This window comes from Aythya fuligula, chromosome 5 (assembly GCF_009819795.1).
Source record: "Aythya fuligula isolate bAytFul2 chromosome 5, bAytFul2.pri, whole genome shotgun sequence".
Classification (NCBI taxonomy): Eukaryota; Metazoa; Chordata; class Aves; order Anseriformes; family Anatidae; genus Aythya; species Aythya fuligula.
In genome coordinates this window covers 53,668,088-53,688,278 of record NC_045563.1, presented here as the reverse complement: position 1 = coordinate 53,688,278, position 20,191 = coordinate 53,668,088, and the positions used below count along the sequence as shown (strand labels likewise).

The 20,191-nt window shown below is 48.7% G+C and overlaps 2 protein-coding genes across 2 annotated transcripts in view; one reads left to right on the top strand and one right to left on the bottom strand.

Moving 5' to 3' along the window:
• Positions 1 to 113: 113 nt before the first annotated feature.
• On the bottom strand, positions 114 to 18,821 carry LOC116489608 (inner centromere protein-like). The gene is made up of 19 exons (XM_032188064.1): positions 18,739 to 18,821; positions 18,134 to 18,271; positions 17,933 to 18,043; positions 14,925 to 15,649; positions 13,731 to 13,782; positions 12,969 to 13,002; positions 11,697 to 11,793; positions 11,171 to 11,261; positions 9,973 to 10,102; positions 9,763 to 9,897; positions 9,200 to 9,211; positions 8,493 to 8,602; positions 7,997 to 8,108; positions 6,632 to 6,742; positions 6,158 to 6,288; positions 5,862 to 5,940; positions 4,488 to 4,595; positions 895 to 1,051; positions 114 to 340 (listed from the first exon to the last, which is right to left on the bottom strand). Exons 1-19 carry the CDS (start codon positions 18,819 to 18,821, stop codon positions 135 to 137), a joined length of 2,622 nt encoding a protein of 873 aa, XP_032043955.1. The 3' UTR covers positions 114 to 134.
• INCENP (inner centromere protein) overlaps positions 18,820 to 20,191 on the top strand; it is a 19,899-nt gene continuing 18,527 nt past the window's right edge. The window contains exons 1-2 of the mRNA XM_032188063.1: positions 18,820 to 18,947; positions 19,031 to 19,135. Of these exons, the coding sequence (XP_032043954.1) occupies positions 18,820 to 18,947; positions 19,031 to 19,135 (233 nt within the window). The remainder of the gene's footprint in view (positions 18,948 to 19,030; positions 19,136 to 20,191) is intronic.

Genomic DNA, 20,191 nt, shown 5'->3' with positions numbered 1-20,191 from the left:
GAAGCACTGACAGAATATTTAATGCAACAGAACTTTAATATTTTTATACAAAAAAGGTTTAAAATTGGAAATATGTCTGTTAAAAACACATAACCTGATATATCCCACTCAAGAAAATGTTTCTTCGCATTTTCTCAGTTCTTGAAGTTGCAGGTGGGGCCACAAGCAAATTTGGTCCCGGGTGGGGAATGCCAAACTGCTGAGCTTGTGCGTTTGAAGTATCGAGGCTTGCTCTTGCCAAAAATGTCCTCCAGCTTGGGGCTTGCAATTAACCCGAAGAGCTCATCAACATCCACTGGGTGATAGTATTGGTGGATAATAGCTTGATTAAGCTGAGACCCTAAATAAAATAAAATACAGAAGCAGACTTATGAACAGGTTTTCAGTGCTCTGCTTATGGTATCCCTTCTGTCAGGGCCAACAGGATAGTCACTCTTCTCCATCCATACCTGAAAAAACCTGTTGCAACCCATACAGTGAGTATGATTAACAGCTTTCCTGTTCATTGCAGAGCTCTGAATTCCAAACCCATCTTCAGGTTGCCAACAGTACTTGTTTTAAGTCACTCTTCACCACACTAAAAATATCCCAAACCTACCACATCTTGGTTTCCCCTCAGGAGGATGGGCTGCTCCATCAGCAGTGAGCTCCCACCATTCTTTCACCCCCCCTCCCCAAATCCAAACACACACACAGGACTCTGGTTTAACTCCAACACAACAGCACTTGCAAGAAAACAGATCCAGCCACCCCCCCCAGCCAGCAGCTGCCAGCACTGCAGTCTCACACACTCCTGAACCGCACTTTAGGGAAGCTGAGATGACACTGAGCAAGTCCAGAAAGCTCCAGCTTCCCAAGGAAGGAATTAGAGCCCAAACAACACTTGGCACCTACCGTCAGCCCAGGCAGGGACAGGCTTCCGAGGCGCACTCTCATCATCTGTGGAATCATCGCTGTTCAGATCCATCCCGTAGTTATTTTCGCTTACCTTGGGGGACCTGAATATCTTCATGCTCTTCGGGGGCTTTAAGCAGGATGTGGAGATAGATTTCTGAAAGCACAGAGAAGGCACTTACTAGGGCAGGAAGCAGACCTTGCAGCCTGACAGAAGAGGTTGCTTTGCTAGGACAGGCTACCCAGACCCGTGCAGCCTGACCCCCTGCAGGCACCTCAAAGCTCCGGCGTTAAGGAGGCCAACAGACTGCACCAAGATCCCAGATGAGATCCCACAGCAATATAGCATTAAGATACCTAGGCAGTACCCTCACACTGACCATAAGCCAAAAGTTAAAAGGTACCTTGGCAATGCCCAATGTTGGGCAAGGAATTTTGCAGTAAAGGGAAGGTAGCCAGAAAGAGAGCAGGCTTCCAAAGCAGATTTCACATTCATTTTCATCCTTAGTTCAAAGTAACGAGACCATAAAGGTTATTCAACTGTGTATGAGATACCTTTGACACATTATCTGTAATATTCTTACTTACAGGTAACTTGGGTGGAGATTTCCTGTAACATCCAGAAGTGCTCACAACCCTCCCTCTTCTGTCTGATCTGTTTTGAAACCTTATCTTGCTGGAAGCCAAGCTAGAGCCCAGGACTGCACACTGCAGCAGGCAATGCCAACTGCTTGCTCAACCTGCAGCCCCCAAGCTGTGATGTAGGGCTTCCCAGTACCTGGCCAGAACAAAAGCTAGGGCTCCATTTCATTTTGAAGCTGCAGGCTGGAACAGCACAAGTCAAAGCTTGAAGGGACCCCCTGGCTTTGTGCTGAGGAACAGAAGATGACCAGGAGACCTGACAGCTGTATGTAGCACAGAACTGACAGAGGAACCAAGAAGGCATCATTACAGAGAAATCCTCCCCAAACTTTAAGAGCTCAACATGCTGGGGGACCTCTCTGAAGTGCCTGCATCCTAATGCATGCAGTACAGGACACAAGCCTGATGAAAGAGGTGTTACAGGACTACAGCATTGTTGGGATCATGGAGATGTGGTAGGATGGCTCCCTTGGCTGGAGAGCTGCAGCGGAAGGCTACAGGCTCCTTGGGAAGGACAGGCTATGAGAAGATGGAAAAGAACTCGCCCCTTATATGAAAGAGGGGCTAAAGAGTGCACAGAGCTCTGCCTGGGATGGGTAGACAAGGAGCTAACTGAGAGTTTTTGGGTGAGGATTAAAGAGGGCAGGGATACACCTTCTGGTGGGGGTCTGCTGCAGCCTGCCTGACCAGGAAGAACAATCTGATGCCTTCTGACAACCAGATGGGGGGCTTAAGACCCCAATACCTGCTGGAGGCACAACACAGCAGGATATAAGCAATCCAGGAGGTTACCGAACTATAGTGAGGGCAGCTTCCAAGAGGCAGAGGAACCAAGGAGGAGAGGTACTCTGCTGGACCTCACATTCACCACCAGGCAGTGGCTTGTTGGGAATGTGAAGGTCACAGCCTTGGGGGCAGCACGCAGGAGATGGTGACATTCAGGTTCCTGAGGGGAGCAAGGTGGGCACGCAGCAAACTGACAGCCCCACACTTCAGCAGAGTGGGCTTCAGCCTCTCCAAGGGTCTGCTTAGAACAGTCTCATAGCACAAGGCCCTGGAGGGAAGAGGAGCCCAAGAAAGCTGGTTAATATTCAAGGATCACCTCCTCCAGACTCAGGATTGGTGCATCCTAACAAAGAAATCAAGCAATGATGCCAGGAGGCCTGCGTGGCTGAACAAGGCACTCCTGGCCAAACACACACAGGATGGAAGCGTACAGAGGGCAGAAGCAAGGACAGGTAACCCGAGAGGAATGCAGAGACTGTCTGAGCATCCAGGAAACTGAAACCTAAATGAAATTGGATCTGGCTAAGGATGTACAGGACAAGAAGGGCACCTCTAAATACATCAGTGATGAAGAGAAGGCTGTGGAAAACATGGGCCCATTGCTGAGCAGGATGGGGTACCTAGTTACACAGGACAATGAGAGGCTGAGGTAGTGACTGCCTTCTTTGCCTCAGTTTTCACCAGCAAGCTTGGCCTCCAGACAGCCCAGGTCCCAGAGACCAAGGAGAAAGGGGGTGAATGGTACAAAGTCTAGCTGGAGGCCAGTAACCTGCGGTGTGCCCCATGGGGCCAATGCTTGGGGCAATCTCATTCAAGATCTTCATTAACAGTGTAAAAGATGTGTCAGAGCTCACCCTCAGTGAGTTTACAGATGACTCCAAACCAGAAGAAACCTGGACAGGCTGGAGAGAAGGGCCACAGAGATGAAGGAACTGGAACCTCTCCCCCTGAAGAATGGCCAAAAGAGTCAGGACTTTTCAAGTCAAGAGTGTTTGAAAGCTCAAAGTGGCAATCTTATCCACATATACAAATACCTGAAGGGAAAATGCAAAGAAGATGGAAGCAGGCTCTCTAGTGGTGCCCAGTGGGCATGAACTAAAATCCAGAAGGTTCTATCTGAGCATCAGGAATTACTTCTTTGCTATGAGGATGACTGAGTGCTGAACAGGCTGTCCAGAGAGATGGCAGTCTCCCTCCTTGGAGGGATTCAAAAGCTGTCTGAAAACAGTCCCAGGCTAACCGCTCCAGGTGGCTCTGCTTGAGCAGGGGAGTTAGACCAGAAAACCTCCAGACATCCCATCCTACCTTCACCACTCTGGAATTCTACGAGCCCTAAATCTGCACAGTAATTGGATTGAATGTAAAACAAGAATAAGAGGACGTAGAAGTATACATCTGTAGAAATACAAGCAGCATCACTGTACTTTGACTTAATCACTCTTTTTAGGAGTTTTCCTCCCCTGGTTTTGTAGAAAAGCCCCAGAAGAACATACCACATACCTTCAAGTACTTGACTTTTGTACACATGGGCCTACCACTCACTCATTTCATGGTAGATCTAGTTTCTATTCTTTAAAACTCTCAAATTAGTCACAGAAGAAAGAAGTCCAGCAAGATGAAGAGGTACCGGTCAGACACGGGACAAGAGAGCCTAGGAAGGGGAGTTTACTGGGAGAGGCTGTACTCAAGGCAGTTTGGCTCTTTGAGCACTGTTCTCTGCACCCTTACAGATTTTAGGTCTAAGCAGCTCCAATTCAAACTCCTGGACACTTAAACAGATGACAGCAAGACTTTACAGGCAGGTCTGAATGTGTTTTGCTATAGTGCAGCTAAATGCTCTGCACACTGAACTGACACCTCATGATGTGCTGCCATCATGTGGTCATTCCCAACAGCTGTTCAAAGATAAGATTTGCTTTGCCTTCAGGTTCTCCTGTGCTGAGCTCTTGGCCAAGCACCAGAGAAGAAAGGCTTCCTGGTCCTCACTCTGCACAAACTCCAGTTAACCCCCTACAACATACATTAAATGATTTCACCTCCTGCTCACCTCTCTTCACCTCACTGCTTCACTACTGCTGAAGCAATTTGCAAGCTGATTCCAAACCACTGAATTCAATTAGATATGATAGACCCATTTCAAGGGCTCCACTAGAACCTAAGCTCACCTTTACGGTTTTGCTCAAACACATGTTGGAGGCAGGAGAGGATGATTCTGGTTGCTTGATTTTTTTCTCCTCTGCCAGCTGCTGCCAGGGCTCCTCCAGATCTTCTTCCTGTTAAGATGTAAGAATTCAGTCATTCATTCACTGAAACAAAACAACCAGACTCTCTGGAATTTAGCCATATTTTCTGGGGCCCTTGATAAAATCCTCCGTCCCTGTCTTCTTCTGCAGGGACAAAAAAGAATCAAAAATGATGCAGATGAACTGAGAACTGGCTTTGGTCAGTGAGATCAAATAAATCTTGCATTCAGATCAGCAATGTCTCTAGAGCCCATACTCACCTTTATCACCTTTACCATGCTCACCCAGGTATCAGGAGTCATTGAAATGGACTCTGGTTGCCTGACTCTCTCCTCCTGCCCAAGCAGCTGGTACAGCTCTTTTGGGCTCTCTCTGGCCTAATAAAGAAGAAAGCCTTTCACTGCTAAAGCTCCCTTTCAGCCCGAAGAACTTTATCCAGAAGCTTCTCCTGCCACTCTCCTTAGCAGGGAAGAACAACACATAGCTAACAAAGGCAGGAACTGTAGCCACTTCAAATTAGATTCAGCTTCTCCCTTTCTGGAGGAGTTTTGCTGTGTCTCACTCCAGCCCAGTTGCTGGTTATACATAAATAATTCAGACCTTCATTAAAATTATATAGGAAAAAATACAAGTTTGGAAGTCATTAGCCTAGTGAATAAGGGCAGCAAGAGCAAAAAGGAAAGGAAGAATTTATCCTTAAGAGTAGCAGCATTTGGTACTTTTATTTTTTTTAAACCAATGAACAAGGCAGAAGAAAGTGACATTAACTTAAGAGTGGAAAGAAAATGTTACTGTGATATTTTGAGACAAGCAGACTAAGCCATGATATTCTTTGTGCAAGTGAAGTTACATGAAGCTATATGATACCTGAAGCTTGTTACGGAGATCAATCTCCAAACAGAGGAAAGGAATATGTATATTTTTAGAAGCATCTCTTACTAATTTCCATGTTCATTTAAATATCAGTGAACATGATTTGGAGATGCTCCTCATAGTGTGGTTGTAGGTCATAAATCTTCCGCAACAGTAATGTTAGGAGGCTGACAATGCTCATCTGTTGACCAGAAAGTGACCTTGTAGCAGAACTAACTTATTCTTGTACAAACAAAGTATTTAGAAGAATATCATGCCTGACTCAGTTTTACTGTCTGTTTCCTCTAAATAAAGTTGTAACAAATTAGAAAACTTCAAGTAGTAACACAGAACTTGGAAAGCAAGCCTGATCTTTGAACGTCTACTTATTCCAGGCCTTACTGCTTTACAACAGAATTTGTCACAAGACCTCTCACTCCCCACCTTTATGCATTTTTCAGTAAACACCACTGGCTCCAGCTGAGGTTGTGGGGACTTCTCTCCCCTCTGCTGTTTGAGAACCCTGGGGAACAAAGCCACAGTTTAGTTATACAGGAAAGCATGTTCCATCCCTCCCTGCTAGCATTCTTATAGCCTCTTGCTTTAGCACCCCATACCTTTGGGACATCACATCACATGGCTGACTCACATCAGCCTCCCAGTTCCAGCAATACTGTTTATATTTACTGCTTCACCATGCCTGTTGCTAAGTCCCCTTCTCCAGAATAGAAACAGGATACCTCTCCTTTACTTGCTCCACCTGTCGCTGCTCTACAGGACTTCTCAGTTCCAAAGCTTTCTTTCCTTTTTCTTTCACTCTATCTTCTCTCCTTTTCTGCAGTAGTTCATGCTGCTCAAATTCATCTTCCTCCTGAGGAAAAAGAACCCTTGTAACCCTCCAGCTCACACATGGAAAGATTGGATACGAAGTGACTGCTTTGAGACAACCCATTCTCATTATATCCCATTCTTACCTTCCACAGCCTGCCCACCTGTTGAACAGTATTTCCCTTCTGTCTCCACAAGTTCCCTCACGCTCAAACTCAACATCAACTGTCTAGACAGAAGTCTTGCAGCACAGATGCTTCTGTTTCCCCAAATCTCTGCAGATCCTGGCAGTAATTTCTCCCTGTTCCACCAGGCAGACCAATACACAGGTTCCCTGCTACTCCTTTCCTTTTCTACACACAGAAGGAACCTGAAGTTGCTCTTACCACCTTCAGCGTTTTCTGTTTCCGTGCATCAGTTTCTCCAGGTTTCTTTAACAGTTTTTTCTTGCTCCATTCCTCTGACACTCTCTCTTCCCGCACTTGTGAGAGGTGCACCTGAGAAAGACATGTGTCTGCTCCACTGCCCCGAGGATGCACACCACAGCCTTTCCCAAATAGAGGATGAGGAGAGCCTCTAAGTCTGATACTTCAGGTCTGAGACTTCAAGACTGAGAACTCAGCATCCAGCAAGAAGCAAATGTGCCCTGAAGTTAGCACCAACCTTGTGCACCAAGTCCAACACTTACTACAGGTCATGTGAAGAGACACCCACCACCTGGAGAGTCTGGAAAAAAGAACAGACAGTTACCCAACTCCAAAATACAGGCTTTCATCCTGTGTGAGATTCTCTGCAGAACAAGGTTCCAGTTTATATTTTGCCTGCAGTGCTGCTGGCAACTGAACTGCAAATTGGGGATCTGAGAGCTGACTGAGCCCCAGACACTGTTCCTTCACCTGAGCTGTCTATCCCAATAAAAGCACTGACACGTGCACAGCAGGAGACTAGCCAGGGCTACAAGTAATTTTGGCTGCTCAGGTTTTGGGAAAAGCTGAAAGGAGCACAATTCCTCTTCTTCCAGGGCTGACTCTTCCAAAGCTCACCTTAGCCCACCACCCAAAAGGCTGGTCCACTCAACCATCCCTTTCCCTGGAGCTCTACCCAGGTCAGCCAGGCACAGCGTCCCTCAGCCCTGCAGAACCTGCACTGCTGTACAGAAGCAGCAGCACCACCTGCACACAGCCATCAACAGCTGATCCTGGCATACAACTTATACAGATCCTCAAAAAAAGGGTAAGGGCAAAGCTTTAAAAGCAGGGACTACAAAAACACACACAGCCGCCACCACATCTACTAGTCACGAGCATTCCTTGCTTATTTGGTAGCTATTCTTCCTGCCATGCTTCTGCAGCCCCCTACAACCACCATGGCTTTGCTGTCTGCAATGCTGTGCAAACAACTGAGTGCACTGTAAGCCCAGTAACAGTCTCACCTGCAGGGCCTTTTCACAAGACAGTCAAGGGATGCTACCACATTCCTTGAATGCAGAGCACCGTAAATGCTGCATGTCAGAACAGGAACGGTTAGAATCACTACAGAGGTATGGAGAACAAAGTCCTCCCCTTGTTAGACAGAGAATTTCAAAGTCTATTTTAGTTGCAGACTTACCTACCACCTGATTAGTCACCATCAGCACCAACCCAGTGCTTGCACACATCGTGCCAGTGGCCTGTCTGCACCCGCTCCATCTCACAACTCCCTAACATAACACCATTGTTCTGAGTGGCCCAAAGCTTGGCCAGGCTTCTTACCTTCTCATCATTCTGTAAAGTCTTCTGCTGCATTCGCTTCTTCTTCTCTTCTTCCAGTTGTTCCACCCGCTCTCGAGCCTGAAGTGCCTTCCTCAGACGCTCTTCCCTCTTTCTGGAGAGGGTGTGCAAGAGGGGCCTGTTAGCTTGGTTTTGTCCTCTAACACAGAGGACAATGGGGACAAGGACTTGTGGCTCATTTTCTGGCAGAGCAGCCTGCCACAGATCATGCAAAGAGTTATTTTGCTTTGGTTGAGGTTAACCTCAACACGTATCTGCATTAGGTCCACCAGAAATGAGCATGTGCTTTGCACCGATCCAGTTCTTACTGCAGTGAGCCATGAGCAGCACTGCTCAGGGTGCACAGGAACATGCTAAGTGTCCCTTCCAAGTGGGAAAGACAAAGCACAGTACAGCAGTGCTGCCTGTCTCACAGGAAAAGCCTTCAAGGCAATTCTGTGCTGAGCCTGGGAAGAAGCAGGTAAGGGATCCAACTCACTGCTTCATTTCTGCCTGCCGCCGTCTCTTTTCCTCCTCCACTTTCTTTCTCCTTTGTTCCTCAGCCTCCTGCTTCTTCCTCAGGCTTTCCAGTCTCTGTCGCTCCTTCTTCTGAAAAGGAGATGATTTCAGACTGTAATAATTGCTGGGACCTGTTTCTGCCCTCAGGCTGCTTGTGCACATGCAGCTAGAGGCTAGGCAGCCTGCTAAACAAAGAAGTCACTGTCAGAGTCATATTCACCCACACACAGGGATGGGAAGTGAGTAGTAGGGAAGAAACAATGCAGCACTTATTCAGGTGCACCATCTTCCTAGAGCAGAAGAGTCATTGGGGTGGGATAGAAACACTTCAGTCCTTCATCTGTACAGAGTGTGCTCAGGCAAGAAAGTTAGCTGGCACGCTGCTGCTGTGGGTGGCCACCTGCAGCAAACACTGCTGGCCTGGGACAGGGCTACCTACACCAGCAGCTGGGAGAACATGCAGAATGCAAGTAGTCATGTTTAGAGGCCAAAAGATTTCTTAGCAGTTCCCTTCCCCAGCAGAACACACCTACAGAGATCCTGGCACGGCCAGTTTACAGTTTTGGACAGAGAACAGGAGAGCTGTGTGGATGCCAGTGTGAGGGGAAAGAGCTGTCAGTGCTTGTGAGGCAAGAAGCACAGCCCTTACAGTCCTCTAACCCCACAGTTGAAGGTGTTGTTACTTACAACAAAGTCTCCCTGTAAAAAAAAAAAGACAAATTATTAAGCATTTGGATGAAGCACTAGAACTCCCACTGCACACTAACCCTATTCCCAGCTGCAGTTCCTTGTGAGTAAGGTGGTAGGAACACACTGCCTGACCCAATACTACTCATTTCTCAGCTCTACAGCAGCCAACTGTGCAATACACAAGGGCAGAGCCCCATTGCAAAGAGAAAAGCTTCCCATTTTCCCCACCATCCTAGAATATAAAGTGTTTTGCTAAGTATAGACAGAGCAGCTGAAAACTCTCTGCATCTGAGGACAGTTTGAGGATTGGTGCTAAAAACCCCAGGCTGATAACAGTGTTTGTGGACAGGTGATGCTAGCTAGGCAAGACCATTTTCCCTTCCCCTGGGAAAATGGTAGAATCACGAGGACAACTTGTTTGTTAGGACCTACATTGGCCCATGGGAGCCAACGAAACAAGGAATACATTCATGCTTTTCTATGCAAGCAGTTGTCTTGCCACTCCCCTATACGTGATCCTGTCCTTCACCCCTGTGAGGGGAGGTGGGACTCTGACACACCTTCGGATCAGGTCGGGTGGGAGTGTTGTGTTTGATGAAGTTCTTTATCACACTCCCACGTCCTGTAGGCCCAGGGCTTGCGAGTAGCTGGCTTCTCTGCACTGCCTGCAGGAAGTTTTTCAGTGGTCTGACAACCTAAGAGGGAAAGACAGAGGGAAGTAAGTACTTGCCAGGGAAAGGGAGACAAAGACTACAGTGGGACCCACTCACCTTACTAGCTGGAGAGGCAGAATGCGGAGCCTGGTTGGTAGAATTGATGTGCTTGTCTTCCAGAGGGGCACGACCTCCTGGCTGCTGCCCATTCCGTACAATGCCCATTCTTTGTTTACAGCTCCGTGTCCTGTTGGCACCAGGAAGAGCATTAGCTGACCATCACACTTCCTTAGTCTTAGAGTTGACTTGCTGTTACACAGCTCCCTCTGCCTGCTTGCTGCCACCAGAGGAACCGGGCCTCCTAGGAAGCCAGCCAGCCCTGGAGCAGGAGGAGCACCAGAAATGAGGACAGGGGACACACAGCAGCTTAGAAGGGGAATATGCAAGTTCCAGACCATAAATACACAACATCACTCCCACTCTCATTCAATACTCTGATCCCCAGCAAGCAAGGTATCTGTCACTGCTGGTATTACCACCAGCACAAGATGGATGTAATTCACATGTTTCCAACTAGCCAGTCTAGTCCGCCTCACTGGCAGAGTTTTATTTGCTTTATAAATACCTTGGACTCTCACAGATTTACCTAAGTCAGAAATGCCTTTATGTGTACCCCCTAATTCCAAGCAGGAAACAAGGGGGCTACCTCACTTTGTGACCCAGCCCAGCAGTTCCAAGGAAGGCTGCAGCTCCTGAGACATCATTAACTAACCACATGAGAACAGAGGATACTGCTGCTCCCCCTTCCCACCCACTACCCACAGTAAATTCACCCCAGCAAAACAGGGATGGCAGACAGGCTGAGGACAAAGCTAAAAACAGCTGAAATCTCACATGAAACACCAATAATATAATCAGTGAGGAAACAAGTCAGACATTCCAGACACTTGCACAAGATAAAAATAAATAGGTCGGTCACCTGCTCATGTTGCCTTCTGAAACTACTCCCAGGCCACCCCTTTATGAACCACTCAGAGTCACATCTAAGCTGTGAGATAACAGCACTATCTTAGTCATCTGCACTGGTCTGTGCATGAACTAATGTGTCTGGGACCCAAGCCTGGCCTGGGAAGCAAAGAAGGCTCAAGTCACAAGGAACTTCCACAGGCAAATGGTCAAAGGAGATTTCAAAACTTCACTGCAGGGCAGGGAAGGAAAAACACCCAAAGGTTTTAAACAAGTTACTTAAAATGCCAAGCCTAACTCCTCCCATGCCACTGGTTCATTCCTCTTCCCCCTTGCAAGCGTCTCGTACCAGATGCATGAAGGACTCCCCTGGGACTTGGCACCATGGGCTTGTTCCTGGTTCGTGTTCTGGGGTTCACTTGTTGGATTTACACAGCTGCCTGTGAAGAAATCTGTAGTCAGCACCATGTGCAAGGCATCCTGCAGGGCTTACCTGTCTGCAGCTCGTGTGCTCTGAGCCCCACAGCATGTAACCAACCCACAGAAGCCTGGGTTTCTACCTCAAGTATCAGTGTTGTACATGTACATCATGAAGCGTGCCTCTTGTAGAGAGGCTTCTGCACAGGCACAACCTCCCCACCAAAAGGACTCCAGGTCCTCTTACTTCCACTCCAGCTAGAGCTGCTTATGGGATCCTACAGCTGTCACAGGGGACAGACAAAAAGCCTGGATGTCCCCTTGCTTTGAGGCACAGTAAAGAAGTGTGACATATCCTCATGTAACATCAACCCAAAGAGGAAAGGGATGTTGAGGCCCTTTAACACATGGGAGACTCCAAGCCCATGAGCATTCTTTCAAGAGTAATTCAACGTTACCTTCTTTATTCCCTGTCTGTTGTTCAGGAGATGAGCACTGTGCAGGAGGGCTGGCAGCTTTTCCATCTTCGCTTGAAGTGATTAAATTTTCAGGAACCTATAGGAAAAGGAAACAAAGTGTTATCTCAGCACAGTTCCTTCAAAGGAGCAAGGCTGTCACGCACCCGCTGCCCTAAAAAAAGCTCCCAGACACAACCCTACTGCTAGCCCAGGGACTCTTCCTCTCAGCTGGAGCCATGCTGTATATACAGCAACTGACTCACTGCAGTGACAGGGGGTCTGCTCAAGAAACACCAGCCCCTGCAGGTAAAACAACAGCTACCCAGTATTTCTCATCCAGAGCAGGACACTTCATTGAACCTGGATGATGAAGTCTAATCCAAGTGCCTCAGGAGGGACAGGCAGCTTCTATACACTTTGAAGAGACATTTCAAGCTACAAATATCTAGTCTGCACTGATATTTTTGTCCTTCAAATTCTAGATATTCTAGAGAGATAAATCCCTTTTAAAGCATCTCAGGTTATGGTATCCCTGTGCACTTCAAATGCCATTATGGTACATTCACATGAGGATAAACCACAGAAGTCACTGAAGCACAGCACCCAGGGTGCCTGCACACACACCCAGGACAGGCTTTCCCCTACCTGTTAAGCCACTACCAGCTACACCACCACCACCCACAGCAGCATTCCCACTGCTGCTGCTTCCCAGTGGCACCAGTGAACTGCTCCGAGGCAGGCAGCCCCTCTCTGCTAGGCCAGTTTTCACACAAGCTGGTTCACAGCACAATCATACAAGGTGTTTTTGCCAGCTCAGAGGATGGGATGGGTTTCTTTATCTTACTAGCACTGCAGAATTACACAAGCTGGTAGCATACATAACTTTACTGGTAAAGCATAGTAAGTTGAACCGCCCTTCTGACTTCTGTAGCTCAAAGCAGCCAGGCAATAGAGACAAGCCAAGAATACACACAATTACCACGCCCAGATGACAGGCAAAAGCTTGCTGACTTTTCGGAACCTGCCCAAACAGCTCTGAAAACTCCATCCTAGAGTTATCAAGGGTCAAAAGGTCTCTGTCTCCCAGGAGCCAGTGAGCCAACAGGCGTAACCAGCTGCCTAGGTGCCTGAATGGCCATGGTGTCCACCTCAGCAGCTCCTTTGCTGAGCTTGAAGTTGTGTGTGAATAACACCTCGGCCACATTCCCTGCTTCCATTCATAATGCTTCTTTTGGTGAGCAGTTGGAAGATAGTTCGTTCCTTAGGACTCACCTGGTCACTTTGGGAGTTCAGTTCTGGTCCAGATCTGTAAAAAGAAAGTCTATTTTAATTTTGTCAATTCCCTGTGAAATAAAAGAAACACTACTTTGTTCTTGGGGCATCTCTACCAGGACAGCATTCAGAAGTGTGAGTTACAGGCAATAAAAATACAGACCTAGCCTACAGGACCAAGGAAAGTACAGGAAATTTAAGTACATCCAGACAGAGGCACAAGCCTGTTTGAGCCAGGCCACACAGTGACAGAGATGTAAATTCTTCTGATGTGAAGTGAATTCTGATGAATTCACACTGCTGAACATAATGAACTTTGTCCTCCCCTTTGTCTGCAGAACTTCTACACTGCAGGTCAAAAGGAAATGCTGTGAACCTTTTGAAGACCAAGTGCTACCCGTTCACCTGTCAGACAGGCAGAGTAACCTCCAGCGCCACCAGGCTCCCAGAGGCTGGTTACAGCCAGAAATCCAGGACATTATTCAGGTGATGGCAGCCAACACCAGGCGGAGCAACTGCTAGCAGGCTCTCAGGGCTTGTGGCACAGGGACAGATCCTGCACTCACACAGCCATCAGCCTCACTGTACCCTGACGAGGCTTCTGAAAAGGAGGGGCTGCATCTGAACAGCACAAACATCAGAATATCAGAGCCCAAGTGACACCACCACCTAAAATAGTCATCTGTAATAGGGAAGCAACTTGTATAGCTTCCTTGTGTGCTTTGTGTTTTTTTTCCTGCCTGCTTCATGTGCCATGCTCACCTCACATCACTGGGCCCATCTCCTTCCACAAAAACCTCCAAGGAGCTTTGACCTGAAGGAGAAAAACAGAAGCCAGCATAAGATAAACTAGCTTGGGGATCTCAGTCTGAGGCTTCTCAACAGTGGCAGTGCGTGCGTGGTAGAGCTCTGGTCTCTGTACAGGCTTCTCCCAGGGAACACGCTGATTGCTCATCTCAGCTTTCCACACCAGCACCACCACCTCCTTCGAGTGTCACTGAGGAGCTGAGGTAGGCTGGGGAGGCAGGGAACCAAAGCAGCAGATCCTCCTGGCTGCAGGCTGCTCCAGCTGCACAAACATGCTCACGCCTGTGTCACTGCGATAGCATTTCCCCATCAATAGACTTCAGCTTCTGCCTCCCTGCGGTTTTATGCGGAGATTTGGTGAATTTTCACCGACTCTGTTCCCCCCCCTCCACAACACCTCTTGGATGGAAGTGTTTTTAACAAATGCCTAGATACGGCATGACTCAAAGCTGACAAAACTAAATACCAAAAGGCATTAGTGCTTTATTAGAAGCTAGTCTGACTCCAGAAGCGATGATTTTAAAAAGCTCTAATTTGAAAGCCTTCCCAGGAACAGCAAAAACAAGGGACATGAGGAGTTCAGTGCTACCTGGAGCAGTCTGGATTTCTGGATCTCGTTTCCTCGGATGACTGTGCTATTTAGTTCTCTATTCGTCTATGCTATCTTCACCCAAAAAGCATTCAAGATCCTCTGCCAACTTCAGCCAAAGTTCAGGAAGCAGAGACACATAGTTCCTGGGGACTTTTTGAGGAGCTGGCAGAAGATACTCGAGTTAAAGCCCCTCCCCAGGCAATGCAATAGCCTCATCTGATCAACCCACTGAGCAGCCAAGCCATAGCTAGCAGCAGGCAGGCTGCATTTTCCATTCCACTTTTAAAAACCCATCTGCAACCTGTGCAACCCTGCCTCCAGTCCCTGCACCTCAGACATTCCCTTCATCTGCTGTGGCAACGCACGCAGCAAAGCCTGAGACACAGCGATGAGGAGCTGGAGCATGCACTCTAAGTGATGGAAGCCACGAAACTGATTGCTGAGGAGACTAGGAGGAGCTGGAGTTAACGTGGATGAGCAACTCCACAGCTACTTACTGCAAAGCTGAGAAGCTGATTTAGCAAAATGAACATGCTCGGTAACAGAAAGAAACTTACAGCTCACTCTGCTGGAGGCAGAGGATGATTCTCGTGCTGCTGCTGCCTTCTTTGAGATGGCCCTGCTGATGGACTTCTGAATCATGTTCTCTCTTCTGCTGGCCAGGGAATATTTTTCTGACAAGGAAGTCCTACGGTTCTTGTGGAGGCCACCCACAAAGCTTTGGCGTCCAGAGCAGCGGCGTGTTTTGGATTTTGTTGTAGTCCTCTTGTTGTCAGGGTCCTGGAAAAGCACCTTTTCAAGATCTGGAGGAGACAGGTCTCCTTGGAGCATGGCAGAATCTCTTTTTCTAGCAGCCTCTGTTGTGGGGGTACTTGATCTTCTTTGGGAGGCCTCTTCACCCTCCCTTGCTGTCTGCTCACCAGGGATCACAGCAGATGCATCATGCTGCTCAGCAGCTGCATCCCCCTCGGGCACTTGCTCCCTGGTGAGAGTTTTAAAGGCTGCACCACCACCATCAGCACCATCTCCCTTTGGGGATAGCTCAGCCTGAGGATCACCATCACACCCCTCTTTTGCCACAGGACCTTGTGCTTCTGCAGGCTGTTTCCCAGGCGGTGCTGGAAGTTCAGTTTCAACATTGAGCTGAGGCTTTGCTGCACAGTCTGGTGCAGAGACTGCTTCTTCCTGCCCACTGGGGTCCTGGGGCTGCTCTTTGCTGTGGCATCTTTGGGAAGCCGGCCTGGAAGGTGCTAGTTTGACACTGCTTCTCCTTCTGGACAACCTGAGATAAAAAACAACCTGCAGTGAAGTGACACAGGTCTCCTGCTCCCAAGTGATCTCAGAACAAGCAGCAGAGAAGCTTTGAAGCGAACCTACAGGATACTTCCCTCCACCTGTTCCCTCTCACAACCCACCTTTTATCACTGGCTAAACACCGGAGCTGAACCTTGGAAGCTCTCACATGTGTTTTGGCAGAACTTGTTGGAATAATTTAGGAGTTACTCCTTATTGCTCTTCACTGCCCTCAAGATTACTTTTTTCTGAATGTTGTCACTCTGCAGCAAGTGAAAAATGAAAATTTCACTCTGCAGAGTGAAAAATGCTAGGTTCAGGGAGCATCTCTATCTCCGCTGCTTCAGTTAATCCCCACCAACTCCACAGAGGCTTGGGGAAGGTCCCCAGTGAAATTCAACACTGAAATCCTCTCCTCTGCATCAGCTATTTTGACACAAGAGGATGAAGCCTTATACTTTATCAGCAAGTCAAGGAGATGAGCTGGACAAAGCCCAAAAACAACCTCAGCACTCCACAGAAATGAAGCCTCCATCACCAAAGTGACCTGGAAGTAGCTCAAGGGTGGGGATTGGAAACAAAGACAAAAGAGAATCAGTGTGGAAATGCACAGCAGCTGAAACACAGCTAAGAAAACCCACTGCCCCATAAACCACTTAAGTGGGTGATGGCTTACAATCCCTGGGGAAAGCCTACCAGCAGCTATTTGTCTTACTGCCAATAATCAAGTAATACCCTTTGCTCTCCTTCCAGGTTTGTTCTCTTCATTTCTCATTCTGACCCCTAGCAAGAAGGCAGACTTTTTGCTCAAGTTAGCAAAAATGAACTATTCATTGGGAGATCTGTAACAATATGCTAAGAGATCGGTTCTAAAATACATACTGAGGGAAAACAGGGCAAGGGAAACAGCAATAGCACAACCCTGCAGGACAGATGTGCTAGGCTTCAGCATGGACTTCCCGTTGACAAATGACCACCTAACCTTCCAGCCTTTTTGTCACATCAGCAGCTCTTTCTCAAAACTAAGTTTAAATGAAGACAAATGCACGAGATTCATCTCCTTTAGGGAAGCAGCCAAGCTGACATCCAGCTGCTACCTGAAAGCTAGCAGTATGTCCTCAGAGCTCTCCCTGTTTAGATCCACAGCATTTTCTTCCCCTGCCCTCCCTCACCACTCACACGCTCACCAGCTTCCCACGCTTCCTTACTATTCTTGCTGTTCTCTCCATCCTCCATTTCTAGTTTGTGTCTTTCAGTTCTAACTTCCTGTCCAACTTCTGTGTTTTTTCACCACGGTTATCAAAATATAAGGTAAAAACCACTGCTTATTACCCTGTGTTCAGTTCCTAGGTTTGGGTCACACTACAGCAATTACTTGCACATCTACCCTTAGAGCTTAACAAATGTTTCTCCAAAGGAAAGGTTCTTGCAACCACCTTGCCACTCATCTTAGGGTTAGAGTGGATACAGTCAGCTACCATGAAGATACAGCACCAAGGAAATTAAGTAGCATCATGCCCAATGCCATCATGCACCAGCATCCATTTGCAAATGTTGTCAAGAGTTTCCCCATAAACCTTCCCAAAATAAGCAGGTCTTCTATGTAATGAGTCCTGGCTTGCTTTCAGGTGAATCTGTGACTGATAGAGAAGAGGGAAAAAAGAAAAGAAAGTTTGGCTGCTTGACATTACCGCTGCTGTTCCTGCCTTCTTTTGCTAAAAAGGAAACAGCCCACAAAAAACCTTCATGGTCACAAGATGCAGACACTTCCCCTGATAGTTTTAACATTTTTATCTAATTAGGGCTAGTTTTAGAGGCCTCTAGCATGAGTGTTTATAAGCAAGTCACTTGGCACTTCCACTTCAGCTCCACTCCTAATCCCTTTGAGCCTTTCTGCCTGTTCACTTAAGCTGTGACAACAGACGCGACGCTTTTGCATGTTACTGGTGGCAAGCTGCATTCTCAGGCGAGCAAACACCAGGAACAACATCAGGCTTAAATGTGTGCTGAAAAAAATAATAAAGCAAACAAAAAGAAAATTCAAACAAAAGAGAATATTTTGGTTTCCAACCAAAAGAAGTTATCATGAACATGAAGGACAATAACCAACTGCATTCCAAACTTTCACAAGAATCAGCGTTGAATAGTTTTGACGTACCCTTTTGAAATCAGTGTTTGCTGACTCAAAGAGTGGCTACTTCACCTGTGTACATGCTTAAATGGTTAAATTCTTATTTCTCCCTGCAGCCCCAGCACAAGGCACCTCACCCACCTCCTCCTGGTCAGCTCGCTCTCCTCTCTCAGGGATGAGGACTGCCGCTTCCTCAGGCGTCTCCGCTGGGACGGCTTCTTGGGCATTAACCCAGGCTCAGCCTGGAAGTTGCTGTTGAGGAGACAAATACAGAAAACAGAGGTTGAGCCCCAGCATTCCCATATTATGGGTGACCCGAGAGGTGTCCCAGAGCCCCCCTACCTCTCCAGCAGCCTCCTGCCCTGCTCCTCCACCTCCCGCAGCCAGGCCAGGTGCTTGTGCTGGGCACTGTGGAGGAACTGGGAGAACCTCTGCTCGCACACCTCCAGCAGGCGCCAGGGACCCTCCTCCATAGCTGCCCTGAAACACAGGAGGGGAGGTGAGGGGGGGACAACGCCGCCTCCCTGAGATAGGGGAGAGCTCCCCAAGGAGGTTTAGACCTAGGAGAGGAGATGAGGACCCCCCAAGGGAGAATAAAATAAGGGAAGGGTGCTGAGAGTCCCCCGCAGGAGGCTGCCCCCCAGGACCTGTGAGGGGACATAGGAGCCCCACCTCACAACCTCGAGGCTCAGCCTCACCCTCACGCCACCCGCTCCCTCCCCGCTTTAAATACTCTCCCCTCCACCAATCACAGCGCGCCCCCACCGCTCCCTGCCTTCTCACTGGCTGCCCTCCACGTCCATCACGCCCCCCGAACCCCGCCTCCCCACCACAAAGACCTCCCCGCCTTCCACCACCTCTCGGCCAATAGGAGCGTGCGCGCGGCGGCGAGCGCGGCGCCGATAGGCTGAGGGCGCCGCGTCGCCGAGGCGGGGGGCGGGCGTTGCGTTTGAATTCTCGGCGGCCCGGGAGCGGTTGGCGCTGAGGCGATGGCGGCCATGACGGCTGCGCTGGGCCCCTTCGCCGCCATGCCGGGCCCTGAGCAGCTCCCCGCGGCCTGCGGCCGGCTGCTGGCCAACTTCCTGCGGCAGGTGGACGACACCGAGCTGCTGTGGCTGCGGGAGATCCGCGACGAGGCGGCGCGCATGTTCGGCAGGTAACGGCTGCGCTGCCGCCCCCTCACAGCGGCCCGCCCGCGGCTCCCCCTCACCTCACCTCTCCCCTCGCCTCTCCCCGCAGCCACTACAGCGACGAGCCGGAGCTGCTGCCCAAGACGCCGTCGCAGAAGAGCCGGCAGAGGAAGAAGAGGGCCTCGGTGCTGCAGGGGGATGGCGGCAGGAGGAGGTGGGCAGCGCCCGGGCCGCTGAAGGCTCCTCTAAGGGCTGAGGGGGGAATCTCGGAGATAACGGGCTGCCAAGGGGGCTATCGGCCTGCATCGCCTGCGTGTAGTGTTAAAGGGCCGGGTGCGTGTCGTGTTTTGCAGCCCGTGGGCTGAGTGTGCTGCAGCAGCCGGTGTTCGGCTGGGGGTGGGCCATTATCGCTCATCGGGGTCCCAGTTGTGTGCCCCGTTTCTCTCTTCTCCCACCTTTCATGTCTCCCGATTTTGTCTCCCTCACCCGCATTCCTTTCATGCATCCTGTTTGTTCTTTCCCTCACCCGGGCCCCTTCTGTGTCTCCCACTTCTTCCTTCTCTCACTAATACAATCGTGTCATTTTAGTTCCTTTCTGCAGCTCCGTATATGTCAAACCTGCTTTTACCTTTGTTTCTCTGCACGTTCCTGTCTGTGCATGGAAGCATGAGACAAATCTCAGTTATTTTCTTCAGACGGGACCTTCTGTGAAGCTATTTTATTTGGGATTGCAGTGGCGGGCATCCTGCCAAATAGGAGCACGTTATAGTGAACATATCATAACCTTCTGTTCTCTATTACCCGACACCTGATCACCTCCCCTCGTTCCTCATTGGCTGAGTACTGCAGGTTCACAAGCTACTCGACACTCCTCTATACCATATATGTACTTTTTTTTCTTCAACCCTTTGTTTTCTTCTTTTTCTTTTTTTTTTTTTTTTCTTCCTTTCTTATGTTTTGAGAAGTTGTGATCTTTGTTCTCACACTGCTCATCCTGTTTCTCTCAGTCTCCTACCTTATTCTGGAACAGTGAGGCCTTCTACTGTCCGCTTGCCTCCTTAGCGTTTCTCCTTCTTATGCCTACACAACTACCTTTGAATACGGAAGGTTAGCTTTCTACTGCAAAACCACAACTTAGCTTCTCACAGAAGGGCTTTCAGACACACGAAGCCTCCAACACAAACATAACCTAACTGTAATCAGCAACCTTACAAATAGAGACACAGGCAAGCTATCTGTACTTATTGCTGCTTCAGTCTGGGAACAGTAC

What these genes read in the sequence shown, in the direction of transcription:
- LOC116489608 (XM_032188064.1), bottom strand. Translation starts at nt 18,821, where the DNA reads ATGGCGGCGAAGGGGCCCAGCGCAGCCGTCATGGCCGCCATCGCCTCA. An exon ending in GGCAGGAGGCTGCTGGAGAG is followed by an intron (nt 18,044 to 18,133) that starts GTAGGGGGGCTC and finishes TCTCCTCAACAG; the next exon opens with CAACTTCCAGGCTGAGCCTG. An exon ending in GTGGAGCAAGTAAAGGAGAG is followed by an intron (nt 5,941 to 6,157) that starts GTATCCTGTTTC and finishes TTTGTTCCCCAG; the next exon opens with GGTTCTCAAACAGCAGAGGG.